Consider the following 18142-nt stretch of genomic DNA (forward strand, 5'->3'; position numbering starts at 1 on the left):
TTAGAATACTGTGTACAGTTCTGGTCACCACATTACCAAAAGGATGTGGACGCTTTGGAGAGAGTGCAGAGAAAGTTTGAGGATGTTGCCTGGTATAGAAGGTGCTATCTATGAAGAGAGGTTGAGTAGGTTAGGTTTGTTTTCATTAGAAAAAAGGAAATTGAGGGCGACCTGATTGAGGTTTACAAAACCATGAAGGGTATAGACAGGGTGGATAGATAAAAGCTTTTTCCCAGGGTTAAGGATTCAATAATGAGAGGTCACGCTTTCAAGGTGAGGGGTAGAAAGTTTAAGGGGGGATACACACTGCAAGTACTTCACACAGAGGGTGGAGGGCTTCTGGAACACTTTGCCAGCAAAGGTGGTAGAGGCAGGCACGGTAGATTCATTTAAAATGCATCTGGACAGATGCATGAGTAGGTGGGGAGCAGAGGGATACAGATGCTTAGGAATTGACAGGCAGGTTTAGACAGTACATTTGGATCGGCACAGGCTTGGAGGGCCGAAGGGCCTGTTCCTTGGCTGTAAATTTTCTTTGTTCTTTGCTACAAGTCTGGACAATATCCAGGCTTGGAGAAAGTGAGGCCTGCAGATGCTGGAGATCAGAGTCGAGAGTGTGGTGCTGGAAAAGTGCTGCAGGTCAGGCAGCATCCGAGGAGCAGGAAAATGGACGTTTCAGGCAAAAGCCCTTTATCAGGAATTCACCAGGCTTGGACTGACAAGTGAAGTAACAAGCATGCCACACAAATGCCAGATAATGTCCGTTTCCAATAAGAGACAATCTAATCACCACCCCTTGTCATCCCTAAATCTCCCACTATCAATATCCTTGGAATTACCATTGACTAGAAACTCAACTGGCCTCACCACATAAACACAATAGCTACAAGAGCAGGTCAGAGGCTAAGAATACTGTGGCAATTAACTCACCACCTGATTTCCCCAAAATATCTACATAGTACAATTTAGCAGGGTGATGGAATACTCCCCACTTTCCTGGATGGGTGCAGCTCCAATAACATTCCAATAACACAGCTTGACACCATACAGGAAAAAACAGCACACTTGATTGGCACCACATCCATTGGCATCCACTCCCTCCAGCACTGGTGCTCAGTAACAGCAGTGTTTCTATCTACAAGATGCACTACAAAAATTCACTGGTGGGCGGCACGGTGGCACAGTGGTTAGCACTGCTGCCTCACAGCGCCAGAGACCAGGGTTCAATTCCCGCCTCAGGCGACTGACTGTGTGGAGTTTGCACGTTCTCCCCGTGTCTGCGTGGGTTTCCTCCGGGTGCTCCGGTTTCCTCCCACAGTCCAAAGATGTGCAGGGTCAGGTGAATTGGCCATACTAAATTGCCTGTAGTGTTAGGTAAGGGGTAAATGTAGGGGTATGGGTGGGTTTCGCTTCGGTGTGTCGATGTGGACTTGTTGGGCCGAAGGGCCTGTTTCCACACTGTAATCTAATCTAATCTACATTGATCTTCATTATAGATAATCATTTCAATCCATCTGTCATTTCCTTATTTTCCTTTATTAATTCTTCGATTTCCCTTTCTGTTCCGATGCTCACTATTAACTTTTTATTTAAATATTTATAAAACCTCTTACTGCGTGTACTTGTATTTCTGCTGAGCCTTCTCGCATACTGTAGTGGTTAGTTTCTAATTAGTATTTTAGCCATTTTTTTGTTTCTTTTAATATAAAAACAGCATAGTGGCTCAGTGGTTAACACTGCTGCCTCAGCACCAGGGACCTGGATTTGATTACACCCTCGGGTAACTGTCTCTGTGGCATTTGCATGTTTTCCCTATGTCTGCAAGGGTTTCCTCCCACAGCCCAAAGATATGCAGATTAGGTGGATTGGCCATGCTAAATGTGTCCTGGGATATGTAGGCAAGGTGAATTAGCAATGGGAAATGCAGGGTTATAGGAATGGGGTTGATTCTGGGTGTGATGCTCATTGGAGGGTTAGTATAGACTCGATGGGCTGAATGGCCTCCTTCCAGGCTCTAGGGATTCTATGATGATATCTGATCCTCTGACCTGCCAACACTGCACAATGATATGCTGCTTCCTTTAATTTGATCCTATCTGTTGCATTTCCACTTGACCACAAATGCCTTCGTAATTCGCCTTTTTAAAATGTTATAAAGTAGTCTTGGAGCCCATCACAGTTCCTCAGACTAAATATAAAATACAGTCATGTTATATCCACTGCCTCCTCGGGGTGCCTTCACTGTGTGATCATTTATTCACACTCATTGTGTAAGTCTAGTATTGCCTGCTGTCTGGTTATCTTCAGAAAATAATGTTCTAAGAAGCTATCCTGAAAAGATTTTATGAACTCTTCATCTGGTCTACCTTTGCCCATCTGACTTTTTCAGTCTATATTTAGATTAAAATCTCCCACAATTATTGATGTGCTTTTCTGACAAGCTCACATTATTATTTCCACCTCTTCATGCTTACCCTATCTTGTGGTCGATATTGTTGGGCATGGGGATGTGGCTGCATCCCACCCCGATAAAACACTCCATGCCTTTATCATTTTCTTATTTCTACCTAAACTGGTTTCATATTCTGGATTCCTCAACTGAGGCCATCCCCCTTTATTGTGCTAATACCATCACTAACTAACGGAACCCCTGCCAACCCCCCCCCCCCCACATGCTTTCCTAGCTTCCTATTCTTTCTAAATATCCTGTACCCTTGAAGATTAAGACCTTATTCATGTCAAGCTTCAGCCATGTCTCTGTGTAGTGGTTACCAGATTGTATGTACTCATTTCCATTTATGCTTTGTTTGTCTGTTTTGTTTTGAATTCTATATGCATTCAGATACAAAACCTTTAGTTTTATCCTTCTCTTTGAATTCTAATATTATGAGTTGGTTAATTCTCCAATTTGTTCTTCTTTCACTATCCCTTCCTGTTGCAGTATTTCATTTTGTATATTAAATCCTTTCCCTGTTACCTTGACTTTATCCTTTGATTTACTACATTTTCCTAAATTTGATCCCTTGCCCCCACTATTCAGTTGAATATCCTGACTACTTTCCTAGTTGTAGGGTTGCAAAAATGCAGCCCCAGCACAATTCAGGTGGACAGCAGCCCATCTGTAAGTTCCTGCTTTTCCCAATGTGTGCCAGTGCTCCACGAGCTGGAGCCCACTCCTCCCAGAGCAGTCTTTGAGCCACGCATGTCTTTCTAACCTGATTTGCATTATGCACATGGTTTAGGTTTATAATCCAAAGATCTGCAACTTGATTTAATGCCTAGCTCCTCACACTAACTATGCAGGACCACCTCCTTTTTCCTGTCTCTGTCTTTGAACACCTGAACACTGACCATATTTGACAACCAAGCTATAAGAGGTGTGAATGTTTCAGAGTACAAAGTATCCAGATAACTCTTGCCCCTTCCATGTTGTGTTGAAGTCTGTGTAGGTCAGTCTCCAATTTAACTGTGAACCGCAACTGCGTGAGTTTCAGCTCTTACTGCAGACATGTTGCTGGACCCAACTGTCATCCAGGAACTCCCATATGCTGCACCTGTGACACATCACCTGTATTGCCATCCTTCATGTGTTTTTCAGGAGCTCCACTTTATTTCAATCTTATATACTTAATGTTTTTATATTATTCATGGGCCTTTCCACCAGTTGTTATACTATTTCGATCTTTAGAAATAGATTAGACATCACTCACTTAACAGACACTCAGAAAATAACTAGCTTATTTACCTGTTTCAGCATATGAATAAATGTCTGAGGCTCAAAATGTTTGGGAAAAATAAAAGAAAACCTCTTTCCCTCCTTCCCCTCTCACTCAACCACCTAACTCTAGCACTCTGTGTTTTAAGTCGCCTAAGTGCTAAGTTGCACTGAATTGTTTAGTTTTATGTGCCAAGAGAAGAGTCTAGCTCAGTCAGTTAATGAGGATCTAATTTCAGCTGGTGTTTTATTAATCTGTCTGTCCTTTGATTGAAGACCTTGTGTATCTTGCTTAAGGCTGGGAACTACAGGTTAAACTGTAGGTTTCAATTAAATGCTAACTAGAAATAAAATTTGATTTGTGCAAAATGAGCCTTTAGACTTAAAAATGCAAACATTCAGTCCCTTCTACTTTATATCCCATTCAGGGAAATCTATCTTTCCCATGCGTTATCCTGGCCTTTCTCAACTTTGAACAGAATCCACTCTCGCCTCAATTTCCTCTGTTAGAAGAAAAGCAACCCCAGCCTGTCCAGTCTTTCCTCATAGTTGCAATTTTGCAGTCCTGGCGATATCCTTTTATATCTCCTCTGCACCCTCTACAGTGTGATTACACTTCTAATGAGATGACCAAAACTGTCAGCAGTACACATGCTGTGATCCAATAAATATTTTATGTAACTTCAATGTAAGTCCTGTGCTGTTGTATCCTGTGACTTGTCTGATAAAGGAAAGTATTCCATGTGCCACCTTAACAAACTGTTCTGCTACCTTTAGGGTTCTGTGAACTTGCAGTCCAAGGACCCACACTTCCTCTACGTATCTTCCTATTTATTGTGTATTCCATTGTCTTGTTTAATCTTCCAAATACAATACCTCACACTTCTCTGGTTTGAATTCTATTTGCCACTTTACTGCCCACCTAACCAGTCCATTTTTATATTGCTGCATTTTCCAACTTCCCTCTTGACTACAAATCTCTCAACCAATTTTTGTCATCTGCAGACCTTGATCATGCCCCCAATGTTGAAGTTCAAAACATTAACACACTCCACAAAGCAGGCAACCTAGTACTGAGCCCTGTAGAATTCTATTGAAAACAAAAACAGCTATCAATAATTATTAACAAAACAGAAATTACTGGAAAAGGTCAGCAGATTTGGCAGCAATTATTGTCCAGTTCTGAAGAAGGATTAGTGGACTCAATGTTACACTGTTTCCTCTTTGTTCGTCCTTTGTTTCCTGCTACTGAGCCAATATTGTATCTAGCTTGTTATACTCCCATGGACTTTTTATGTCTTTAAACATCTGATGTGCAACTTCCAGTTCCTCGGATTGGAGAGGACAGGAACAGGGAGATAATGGACTTGAATGTGTGGCTGGGGAACTGGTGGAGGAAGCAAGGATTTAAATTCTTGGATCACTGGGGTATGTTTAGCGATAAGGATAAATTATACAAGAGGGGATGGGTTGCACCTTAATAGGTGGGGGACCAGCATTCTGGCAGGTAGGTTTGCCACTCCAACACAGCTACATTTAAACTAAATAGCAGGGGGGAGGGGACAAACTGGAAGTTAAAGGGAAAGTTAGGACAAGAGCAGTGAAGAAAGACAACGGAATCAATGGAGCAGAAAACTCAAAGGATCATGCCGTAAGGTCAAGTGAAATAGGGATTGATAGGAAGGGTGAGGGCAGTAACAAATTAAAAATATTATATATGAATGCACGAAGCATTAGAAATAAGGTAGATGAGCTTGAGGCTCATTTGGAAATTGGCAGTTACGATGTTGCGGGGATAACTGTAACGTGGCTTCAGGTGGACAGGGCCTGGGAAATGAATATTAAAGGCTATATGTGATATTGTAAGGACAGACTGACTGGCAGAGGGGGGTGGCCCTGTTAGTAAGGAATGATATTCAGTCCCTTGAATCAGGGGATGTAGAGTCAGTATGGATAGAGCTGAGAAATTCTAAGGATAGAAAGACCCTAACGGGAGTTATCTACAGGCCCCCAAACAGTAGCCTGGATGTAGTGTGTAAGTTGAATAAGGAGCTGAAATTGGCCTGGAGCAAAGATATAACTACAGTTGTTATGGGGGATTTCAACATGCAGGTAGACTGGGAGAATAAGGATGGTATTGGACCCCAAGAAAGGGAGTTTGTGGAGTGCCTCCGAGATGGATTCTTAGAACAGCTTGTGCTGGAGCCTACCAGGGAGAAAGCAACTCTGGATCTGGTGTTGTGCAACGAACCGGATTTGATCAGGGACCTCGAGGTAAAGGAGCCAATAGGAGGTAGTGACCACAATACAATAAGCTTTAATCTGCAGTTTGAAAGGGAGAGGGTAGAATTGGAAGTGACAATATTTCAGTTGAATAAGGGGAACTGTGGAGCTATGAGGGTGGAGCTGGCCAAAGTTCAATGGTGCAATACCCTAGCCGGGATGGCAGTGGAGGAACAATGGCAGGTATTTGGGGGTATGATGCAGGATCAGTTCATTCCAAAGAGGAAGAAAGATCCTAAGAGGAGGCAGAGGTGGTCGTGGCTGACGAGGGAAGTTAAGGACCATATAAAGACAAAAGGGAAAAAGTATAACATAGCAAAGGTGAGTGGGAAATTGGAGGACTGGGAAGCTTTTAAAGAGCAAAGGATAACTAAAAAGGGAAATATGCAAAAAGAAATAAGATAAAAAGGTAAACTGGCCAAAAATATAAAGGTGGACAGAAAAGGCTTTTTTAGGTATGTGAAAGGGAAAAAAAAAGGTTAAGACTAAAATTGGGCCCTTGAAGACAGAAACCGGTGAATTTATTACGGGAAACAAAGAAATGGCAGAAGAGTTGAATTGGTACTTTAGATCTGTCTTCACTGGGTAAGACACAAGCAATCTCCCAGATGTAATAGTGGCTGAAGGACCTGAACTGAAGGGAATTTATATTAGGCAGGAAATGTTGTTGGAGAAACTGTTAGGTCTGAAGGCTGATAAGTCCCCGGGACCTGATGGTCTACATCTCAGGGTACTGAAGGAGGTGGCTCTAGAAATCGTGGATGCGTTGGTGATCATTTTCCAATGTTCTATAGATTCAGGATCAGTTCCTGTGGATTGGAGGGTGGCTAATGTTGTCCCAGTTTTTAAGAAAGGAGGGAGAGAGAAAACAGAATTATAGACCAGTTAGTCTGACCTTAGTGGTGGGAAAAATGCTGGAGTCAATTATAAAGGATGAAATTACGACACATCTGGATAGTAGTAAAAGGATCAGTCAGAGTCAGCAGGGATTTATGAAGGGGAAATCATGCTTGACTAATCTTCTGGAATTTTTTTGATGATGTAACTCTGAAGATGGACAAGGGAGATCCAGTAGATGTGTACCTGGACTTTCAGAAAGCCTTTGATAAAGTCCCACATAGGAGGTTAGTGAGCAAAATACTGACATGGATTGAAAATTGGTTGGCTGACAGGAAACAAAGAGTAGTAATAAACGGCTCCCTTTTGGAATGGCAGGCGGTGACCAGTGGTGTGCCGTAGGGATCAGTGCTGGGACCGCAGCTTTTTACAATGTACATTAATGAAGGTATTAAAAGTGATATTAGCAAATTTGCTGATGAGACAAAGCTGGGTGGCAGAGTGAAATGTGAGGAGGATGTTAGGAGAATACAGGGTGACCTGGACAGGCTAGGTGAGTGGACGGATGCATGGCAGATGCAGTTTAATGTGGATAAATGTGTGGTTATCCACTTTGGTGGCAAGAACAGGAAGGCAGATTACTACCTAAATGGAGTCAAGTTAGGTAAAGGGGCAGTACAATGAGATCTAGGTGATCTTGTACATCAGTCAATGAAAGCATTGGAGGCCTATAATTGTTTGGTCTACAGCTTTTATCTTGAATCAGAGGTATAATATGTAGAGTGCTGCAATTCTCCTGCAGTATACCTGCATCCAGTGAAGATTGGAAAGCAATGATCTTTGCCATTTCCTCCCTGGTTTCTTATAACATCCTGAGATATCCAGTCCTGGTGACTTATTCACTTTCAAGTTGCAAGTCCCATCAAAACTTACTCACTCCCCATGTTTATCACATTCAATATTTCACACACTTCTTCGATTACAGTGCCTTCATTGCCCCCTCTTTGGTCAAAACTTTTATAAAATATTCATTAAGAGTCATACCCACATCTTTCTACTTTTGGATTCTCTTTTATATCAGTTGCCATTCTCTTTGCATATTTGCTGGTTTCCTCTTTCACTTCCAACTCTCAATTTCCTATATTCTGCCTCAGTTGTATTATCATCATGACATCTGTAATGCACATCTCTTTCATTTTTTCTGTCCCATCTTTATTTCATCATCTAGGAACTCTGGCCTAGCATGTTCCACCTTTTCCCTACGTGGGATTATACACATGCTGTCATGTCTTTTAAAAGTGTTCAGTTACTGTTTTTCCTGCTAATTTGATTGCAGCCTATCTGGGACAGACTTGCTCTATCCTGCTAAAAACATTTACTCTCCAGTCTAAAATTTTCACTCGATTATTCTTTTCCAGAACTTATTGAAACCTTTTGATGCTATCATCACTGAAGCCTTAATGTTCCTTTACTGACATTTGTTTCACTTCACGTACCTCATTTCCTGAAACCAGATCTAGCAATGGTTTTTTCCATGACTGTAAAATTCTGTTGAACCTGAATCTGGAGAATTGTCTTGAATACAATGTCGAACCAGCCACACCCCCCACCCACACCCGTCCTGTCTTATTACCCTCTCAGAATATATTGGAATAATGGTGATGGGAGATAACTGCTGGCCTAGTCAGCAATGCCGGCATTCATGAGTGAGTAAGAAATCTTTAGCAGAGGTCAGCAATGAAAGCAAATGCAAAATTGAATCCATTGGCTTTGTCAAAAGTATTTACTGTAAATTTGCTGTCATTAAGTTTGCATTGAAGATTTTCATTTCTCATTTGTCTGTGGTCATCTAGGAAAAAAAATCAAATTGCACACTCTCAGAACTGAGTTTTGAACTTACTCTACCTTTACAGAGCTACAAAGATTTCCAGGTAAGCAAAGCCCTCTCTTTTTTCAGGTACATGCGTCGTGTGTTTTATTCTGAATCGTGCTGTGGGATTTTGGATTGGATAGAAAGATGCATTAATCAACAGAACAAAATTGATCTCCATGGTGAAATTCTGCAGTTAATTTCTCAAGATTACATTTAAATTGCATCTTTTATATTTTATATTATCTCATTAGTTTGATCATTGACAAAAACAAAGTTGCTGGAAAAGCTCAATCTGTGGAGAGAAAGCAGAATCCAGTAATTTCTGTTTTGGTATCAGATAATTCTGCTTTTCCTCCACAGATGTTACTGGACCTGCGGAGTTTTTCCAGCAATTTCCATTTTTGATTTCTGATTTCCAGCATTTGCATTTCTTTGGTTTTTGTAAGCTTCGTCACTAAGTTTGTTTAATTCAATCCTGGATGTTTAAAGTGACAGGTCATGTTGCAAAGGATAATGAATAGAGTCTCTGAACCATTTACTTTTAAACTTCTCTCTTCATTTATCTGTCATCCTGTAGTGCTATTTAACACTTACCTGAGATTGTAATATTTTTAGTTTAGCATGTAAGCACATTATCTTGGCTGACAATTTTTTTTCTTTATTATACTTTCCATGATGTGTGTCACTGATAAGGCCAGTATTTGTTTCCATCCCTTATAGCCTTTGAATTGAGTGGCCATTTCAAAGGCAGACAACAGTCAATCGCATTTTTGTGGGTCAGGACTCTAATGTAGGGTAGACTAGTCAGGATGGCAGATTTCTATTCCTGAAGGACATTGGTGAAACAGATGGGTCTTAGTAACAATTGACAGTTTTGTGGTTAGAGTTACGAAGTCTAATTTTACATTCCAAATTTATTCATTGAACGTATGTTCTCATAACTTTGAACTTTCTCCCCAGGGAATTTGCCTGTGTCACTGGAGTACTGATCTAGTGATATTACTCTTTTGCCATCATGTTCCTCCCTTTTCTTTCCCATAGCCTCCATGTTACAGTGCATCGCTGTGGTCATGCTGGAGTTGATGTGCTTCAAATGGAGGCATAGAATTCAGGAGGATATAAAAGATTCTATAGCACATTTTCAATTAAGAATGTACTTGTCCTGACAAGTTTGGAAAATGGCAATGCTTCATTTTCTGACTGCAGGGCATTGTGTAGCAATGCATTTAATTTTATTTATTGTAATATTGTTTTCAAATATTAACTGTGTACTAAAATACTAGTCAGTCATGAACATGACAAGAAGAATTGCCCCAGTGGATACATTGTTTGGAGCAGAAAAATACTTAAAACAATGCCAGAGAAACATGTTACTATTTGGGAAAGTGGTAATTCATTTAAAATAAAAAGTAAGAGGAGAATTTAATAGAGCAACAATACATTAACTAACATAAAGTTTTAGGATGTTTCTTTTTGTCCTGAGACATTACTTTACTGAAATGCATTCTAAACTTCAAGTTCAGAAAGTGATAATGAATGAGAAATTTTTGTCCTTTTGACCCATTGCATGTATTGAGAAATCCTGAGTTTCCACTGTCCACCAAAGTGGATTACCTTTCTCTTGCAACACAGGGTATATTATGGTTTACAATTTTCTTCCTGGCGAAAGCCTAGTACGTCACCCCTGCCACAGTAATGTAACTTGCCTAGTTTACAGCCAGTGCCATTCACCACTGGCAGCTGGATGCAGTGAGTAGAGTGGGGGCACATAAAATCATACCACAGAAACGATGGGCATGAATATGGCTTTCAGAAAGGATTCAAGTTAGGCAAATACCAAACTGGAAAAAGGGGGTAACTGAGAATATATACACTTTAGCTTGCATTGCATGAACTTATGCAAGTTAAGAAACATTAGTTTTGGAATGTTAATATTGTTCTGCTATGTTTGATGGTTGCCCAGTTTGCACCAAACTCTGACCCCAATGCTCATACCTGAAATTGTTGTGTAAATTGTGTGAATTCTGTTAAACCCCAAATCACCGGTTTCTTCAAGGAGGGTTTACAATTTTAAGGCTAAGTTGCTTTGAAATAATACTAATCCACCGAATATTAAAGCTGTATGTTTTGAATGTGATACTAACTCCTGAACTGGTCTCTTTTACCCTTAAAAATAATCGATCTTTCTGGTTTGGTATTTGGAAGTCACAGGTTACTTTTCACTGATTTAATCCTTCATTATTTGTTACAGAAACATTGCTTGTTGAGGAATGAAAAGCTTATACTATATGTCGACATCTCTCTCCACATGGGAGAGTGCTACAAAGAATTTGAAAGAGTAAAGAGCTATTTATTAGAAAACATGTTTGTACTTTATTTACCAGTTCACAAAGAAGGTACCTCAGGTAAGTTTATACATCTCACCGGTTTTATCTGCTCCTTCCCAGTGGCATGTTTTATATATTTTATCTGCAGAAGTGGGAGATTTCCTTCCGGTAATGTGATTTTTGGCAGAGAAAATATACAATGGTGATTCTAAGTGAATATTAATGTAAAAAATTTTATACTACTACTATCAAGATTTGGGGAAAGCTTTAACCGTTACTTGCTTGAGGTGCATTTCAGCTTTTTGAATTTTCATTACTTTTCTAGCAGTGAATGCATGGCAAAAACAAAGTACTTAATTGTTTCACAGATGCTTCTGAAAATATCAGTATTTTTAACTGCCTTTGCAGTTACTAAATTCCTATTTTACAGGTGAACAAATAAATTTGGTGTACTTCTTGCATTCAGGGAACAATATTTTGTATATTAAGGTATGACTTTTAAATATTTATCATTTTGTATTATCTGAACTTCAATCTGTGGTTCATGTTAATGATCTGTATAGTGTGCAAAGAAGGAGTTAATTTTGAGTTTTGTACAAGCGTTATAGAAACAAAAGGCCAATTCTGTTTTGCTGCCATTTTTCTCTTCACTATAATCAAAGATATTTGTTACTGTCTGTCCCAATCATGATAAAATCACTTGCTAAAAGTTTTAACTCTGTACTGATACAGTATTGTACCTGTGCCTAATAACAATTATGTCAGTTACCTTCTGAATTTATTTAATTTTGGTAAATCATTTTCATTGGTTTACTTTCTTTACAGACAATACCTGCCAAGTACTACTCTTAAATTGACATTGTTTTGTTAATCCTTCACAGGATGTTCATTTTCTGCCAAGGGCAAGCACAATTACTGTTGAGTTTGAGCCAATACTCCTGGAAACATCTGTGACCAATTTGACGAGGGTTGCTTCTATTATTTGCAAAGGTAGGTAATTTAATGCTTAGGTGGTAATTGAAATGATGATTAAATGTAATTTATTAGTCAAGGAAATCTGTGTGCTTCCAAATCTTTATTGGGACTGAAGTTCAATCTGGCAAATTTTAGCTTAATGCTACAGAGTCCTCAATCACAAAGCATAACTCTTACACACAACTTGAAGGTTTTCTAAACTTTTTAAAGTGCTACTTGAGGCATGGCATGTTTTGTAATGTGTTGATATGTTTTATTGAGTTCTAACAGAGTTCTGTATAAATGCAGAATGTAAACTTTGGATAGTGTAGAAGAATATTTTCATTTTATTTTCCAACAGCTGCTATGCCTGATGATATGGGAAACTGTTCAGGTGAAGTGACGCATGTAATAAATGGCAGTTTAATAACAAAAACATTTCCTGCACTGCAGCTAATAGAAAGGTGAGTTCACCATGAGGTGGTCTGGAGTGTTTAAATCTCCTATATTTATTTTTGTAATGCACTAAATGGTTAGATTTTGAAAACTAAAGCTTTTTTAAAATTTTTGTTCATTTGGTAAAACATGATATTTGTGGAGTGATACTTTGGATTCACAGGCTTGTTGTCTGAATAATTCCTTAGATGTCAGATCAATCTGTTAACCCTTTTATATTAATTTTTAAAGTGGGTGGAACTAATTTTTAAAGGGGGGGGTGTCTGAGGAGCAGGATGAATTTGCCAACTATGCTTTCCCTTCAAAAACCCATTGAACAAAGGGTCTCTTTGGGTCACTTTGCTGAGATCTTTTTCACTTTAAGTCTGAAAATCATTAGTTAGTATTAATTTACAATTACTGTATTTTGAGAAGAATCCAAATGTTTATGTATTGATTGATTGATTCAATGATTTATGTTTCTTTACTCTGCATTTTTTAAATGCTGTGCAGATTTGGAAATCCCAATTTCCTTGGCCATATCCCAATATCATCTGCAGTGTTGCCTGCACCTAACCAGCGATTAACACAAATGATAAAAGCTACTTGTATTTGTGTAACCTTCCTAGTAGGAGTATAGGGTGAGTTGCTCTCCTCTGAAGGTGCGGGGAAGGGAAAGTAATTGGCAGCATTGTCTGAATTCTTGCCAATCCAGTAAAATTCTAGGTGAAAAGGTCCACTGGGGGCATTCTCAACTGGCCATTTTCAAGGATCTCCATTCCCCACCTCCCTAACCATTTTCCTCCTCTGCAGGTAGGCAAGTTCGTCAGTTTCTTGACTCGGAAACCTGGGTGACTGCCTGCTTGATCATGGGGAATCTGCAATTACCCCAAGCTGAAGCCAGTTGGAGGCATGGACAATGGGCAAGGAGGACCACCCTTTTATCCTTGACTTGAAAGCCCCTTTCTCCTACACCTGCTCTGCGGCACACTGATAAAAATCAGTTGCTGCTTTGTTGTTGAATCCACAGAGCAGATGATCTTTGCTTTACCTAGCCTTGCCAAGGAGCTAGACATTGCTGCCTTCTATTTGATTAGCAGCTTCTGTTGACTTCGGATGCCTATGTAAAGGACTGTTCACTTGCCCGTATTCATCTGTCACCTCTTACTGAACTGAATGGCCTGAAATCAAGTGCGTTATCTTATTTTGTTAGTTGCCACCTCCCATGCCTGCCTTTACACTTTGACAAAATAATGAGATTGCACCCATAGGAACTGGACTAGGCCATTCACTCATGAGTCTGTTCTGCCATTCAATATAAGGAACAAACTCTGTTATTTGAACATCATTTGTCTGAACAAGATCGCGAGGTCCTGTAAAAACATTATTCGTTTTCTGAACCACCAGTTATCCAAATAGAATACATTCCGTCTGCCTCGTTTGGATAATTGAGGTTGTTCTGTAATCATATTTAACCTGGTTGAGATTTCAGCCCAACATTTGTGTCCTCCATAGCCTTTGGCTCAATTGACTTTTTAAAAAAATTTATCTAATTCCACCTTAACTCAAATTACACCAAATTTATTTCAGGAGTTGGGATGTCATGTTGAGGTTGTACAGGACATTGAGGCCTTTTTTGGCGTACTGTGTGCAGTTCTGGTCTCGTTATCTGAAGGATATTATTAAAAAGGAGAGCATTCAGAAAAGATTTACCAGGATGTTGCCCAAAATAGAGGGCTTGAGATATAAAAATAGGCTGGATAGATTGGGACTTTTTTTCACTGGAGCATAGCAGGTTGAGGGTTGACCTTATTGACATAAACTCATGAGGGGTATCGATGAGGTGAATGACCAGGGTCTTTTCCCTCGGGTGGGGGAGTTCAAAGCAAGGGGGCATATTTTTAAGGTTAGAGGAGAGAGATTTAAAAATGACATGAGGGGCAACTTTTTTAAAACAGAGTGGCTAGTATGTGAAATGAATTGCCAGAGCAAGTGGTGGGTGCTGGTACAGTTACAATGTTTAAAAGATATTTTGGATAAGTTGATTGATAGCAAAGTTTTGGAGGGATATGGGCCAAGCATAGGCAGGTGGGACTAACTTAGTTAGGGAACACGGTTAGGGCAGACTGGTTGGACTGAAGTGTCTGTTTTCATGCTGTATGACTTGGACTGGACATGTATATTGAATTCTGGATCAGTGGTGCTGGAAGAGCACAGCAATTCAGGCAGCATCCGAGGACAGGCAAAATCGACGTTTCGGGCAAAAGCCCTTCATCAGGAATAAAATGAAGGGCTTTTGCCCGAAACGTCGATTTTGCCTGTCCTCGGATGCTGCCTGAATTGCTGTGCTCTTCCAGCACCACTGATCCAGAATCTGGTTTCCAGCATCTGCAGTCATTGTTTTTACCTCATGTATATTGAATGTCATGAATGTATTGAGATAAAAATTAGAAAACAAACTGTATATACTAGTTGATAAATCAGTGACTAGACAACATAAATTAAATGTCATCACAATATGTACAAAGAACATGGTAGCCTAAAAAGATTTTTAAATTAAGAGATGGATAATACATGTGGTCCTGCCAGAAAGTGGCAGAAGCAGAAAATATTCCCACTTTGCTTTTTGAGAATTAATGAATAATTTTCCAAAAAAATCCACAATGTTCAGAGCAGTCTAATGTGCTGAGTTGTAAAATTCTGTCCTGACATTTGCCTACCTTTTTCTCTCTCTCTCATATAGCAATATGGAACATGACTCTTCAAGCTCATTTCAAGTCAGGGCAGGACATGAATTCTGGACAGTCTGGTTTACAAATTACTTCAAGTTCAAAATCTTGATAAGGAATGTTTCTATACCTGAAGAAGTCTCACATCTGTTAACAGTAAAGTTGCTTTTTATTTTTGGATTTCTTTGACGTACTGAAGATACCAAAATGTATTTGATGTGAAGATAGTTGTATTGTTCTTCAGACTAAGGTCACCAAGCTTTGGTGCTGAGCAGATATGCTGTTTAAACTACTGTATATTGAATCTACAATTTACCACCTGTAGAATCTAGCTAGAATTCAAGTGAAAGGATTCAAAAATAGTGTGTAAGTTTTTACTTGCGTACATTCCTCACACCTGGATGGTGAGATCCGAGGCTCCCTTTTTATTAAAGAAAAGGCAAAATATTGGGAATCTTCAGTAAAACAGAAAATGCTAGAAGTACTCAGCAGGTCTGGCAGCTTCTATGGAAAAATGAAGCAGAGTTGATAACCAGACGATCATTTTTGCAGTTGTGCATCGGGACCCTGTGGAAACTGGACAGTTTGGACTCTAAAGGAATTACTTGGAGCATTGATTCTATTGCCCTGTATCTAAAACCCTCTGAAAATAATCATTTAAATTGGAGAATTGTGAGCGCTCTAGTGCTCATCACCTACTTAGGAAATGTTAGATTATTAAAATCCTAGTCAAACTCTTGAGTAACTATTAAGCTGACACCCCAGTTGCAGTATGGTGGCTCAGTGGTTAGCATTGCTGCCTCACTGCACCAGGGACCCGGGTTCGATTCCTGCCTTGGGCGACTGTCTCTGTGGGTTTCCTCCAGGTGCTCTGGTTTCCTTCCACAGTCCAAAGATGTGCAGCTCAGGTGAATTAGCCACGGTAAATTGCCCATAGTGCTAGATGCATTAGTCAGGGGGAAATATAGGGTGGAGGAATGCATCTGGATGGGTTACTCTTCAGAGGGTCGGTGAGGACTTGTTGGGCCAAAGCGCCTGTTTCCACACTAGGGTATCTAGTCTAATCTGATCTTTACACTCACCAATTCCTTCTGCCCTTGGACCTGATACCTGCTCTTCCATCTGCTTTGACTAACCCTAAACATTCCATCACTTACCTGGCTTCATTCTCCCCTTGTGTCCTGGCATCTGAAAGAACAGAATCATCACCAAAACCTGCTGTCTAAGATCAAAGGAAAACAAGAAAATACACAAGAATAACAAAATGGGATGAGAATTTATGATCTGAAATTGTTAAACTCCATGTAAGCATCTGATAGAAAGATGAGGTACTGTTTTTCCAGCTTGTGTTGCACCGTACCAGCAAACCAGGATGGAAATGTCAATGTAGGATCAAGGTGGAGAATTAGAACAGTGACCTGAAACTTGAAGTTGCAAAGAGTCATAGAGATGTACAGCACAAAAACAGACCCTTCAGACCAAATTGTTCATGCCGACCAGATACTCTAAATTAATCTAGTCCAGTTTGCCAGCAACCGGCCCATATCCCTCCAAACCCTTCCTATTCATATACCCATCCAGAGGTCTTTTAAATGTTGTAATTGTACTATCCTCCACCACTTCCTCTGACAATTAATTCCATACATGCACTACCCTCTGCATGAAAAAGCTGCCCCTTAAATCCCTTTTAAATCTTCCCCCTCTCACCTAATTTTTTGCCCTCTAGTTCTGGACTCCCAACCCAGCGAAAAGATCTTGTCTGTTTATCCTATTCATGCCTGTCATGATTTATAAACCCTTATAAGGTCACCCCTTGGCCTCCAAAGCTCCAGGGAAAACAGCCCCACCATATTCAGCCTCTCCCTATAGCTCAAATCCTCCAACCCTGGCAACATCCTTGTAAATCTTTTCTGAACCCTTTCAAGTTTCACAGTTAGAACTCTCAACAACACGGTTATAGTCCAACAAATTTATTTGGACTAACTGCCGGCTCAAAGTGCCGGAGCATCAAGAAGGTTGCACGTATCGACACAGAGTGCTTCTGAATAAACCTGTTGGACTATAACTGGCTGTTTTATTTTTAACATTGTACACCCCAGTCCAACAACGGCACCTCCAAATCAAACTTCACAACATCCTATAGGAGGGAGAGCGGAATTGCATTTACACTTGTGGATTGAACAGAGATGTTTGTTAAATTAATTACTGTAATTTACATTTTCTCTCCCTAATGTAGAGGAGAGCTTGAGAAGTGAATTGGGTGTTCAGGAGGGAACTGTTCTGTGGAATGCTGATATGGAAACGGAAGGGAAGATTTGGTGTGGGGGTGGCAGCGTCATCATGCTGGAGATGGTTCTTCATATCTGGAATCTGATAGGATGGAAGATCCCTTTTATCCCTTGATTATGAGGGGAACTCATCCTATCAGCTCCTTCATGAAGTAATTGACTCAACTTACTGAACTGGGTTAATCAGGAGATTTTGAAGCCTTGTTCCCTGTAGCAAGAACAGTTTGCCTAAAACAATGAGGGGGCAGGAGATTCAAATGAGTACTGCAGCTTTATTTTGTATAGGTAAAGGTTTTAATTGTTTAGGATTGGCTAAAAGACACAATCCTTGCTCAATGACAGGTGATATACACCTGACCAGAAATGTGCACACCTATCTGCCATATTGTGACATTAGTCCGAATACTGCTCAGAACAAAGTTAAAAATCATCACACAACACAAGGTTATAGTCCAACAGGTTTAATTGGAAGTACTAGCTTTATGGAGCGCCGCTCCTTCATCAGGGGGTTGTGGAGGACACAATTGTAAGACACAGAATTTATAGCAAAAGTTTACAGTGTGATGTAACTGAAATTATACATTGAAAAATACCTTGATTGTTTGTTAAGTCTCTCATTTGTTAGAATGACCCATGATGGTTTCACTTTCATATGTAAATCACAAAACTTTTGTTTAAAAGTTACAATCTCAGGTTAACTT

The 18142-nt window shown here is 39.9% G+C and overlaps 1 protein-coding gene across 4 annotated transcripts in view; it reads left to right on the forward strand.

Moving 5' to 3' along the window:
* Positions 1 to 18142, forward strand: part of tmem131l (transmembrane 131 like) — a 162818-nt gene that overhangs the window by 70078 nt on the left and 74598 nt on the right. For all 4 annotated transcript variants that reach the window (XM_043700124.1, XM_043700133.1, XM_043700138.1 and 1 more), the window contains 6 exons: positions 8689 to 8766; positions 10960 to 11113; positions 11466 to 11524; positions 11917 to 12025; positions 12351 to 12453; positions 15168 to 15309. In XM_043700124.1, the coding sequence (XP_043556059.1) occupies positions 8689 to 8766; positions 10960 to 11113; positions 11466 to 11524; positions 11917 to 12025; positions 12351 to 12453; positions 15168 to 15309 (645 nt within the window). The remainder of the gene's footprint in view (positions 1 to 8688; positions 8767 to 10959; positions 11114 to 11465; positions 11525 to 11916; positions 12026 to 12350; positions 12454 to 15167; positions 15310 to 18142) is intronic.

Source organism: Chiloscyllium plagiosum, chromosome 1 (assembly GCF_004010195.1).
Source record: "Chiloscyllium plagiosum isolate BGI_BamShark_2017 chromosome 1, ASM401019v2, whole genome shotgun sequence".
NCBI lineage: Eukaryota > Metazoa > Chordata > Chondrichthyes > Orectolobiformes > Hemiscylliidae > Chiloscyllium > Chiloscyllium plagiosum.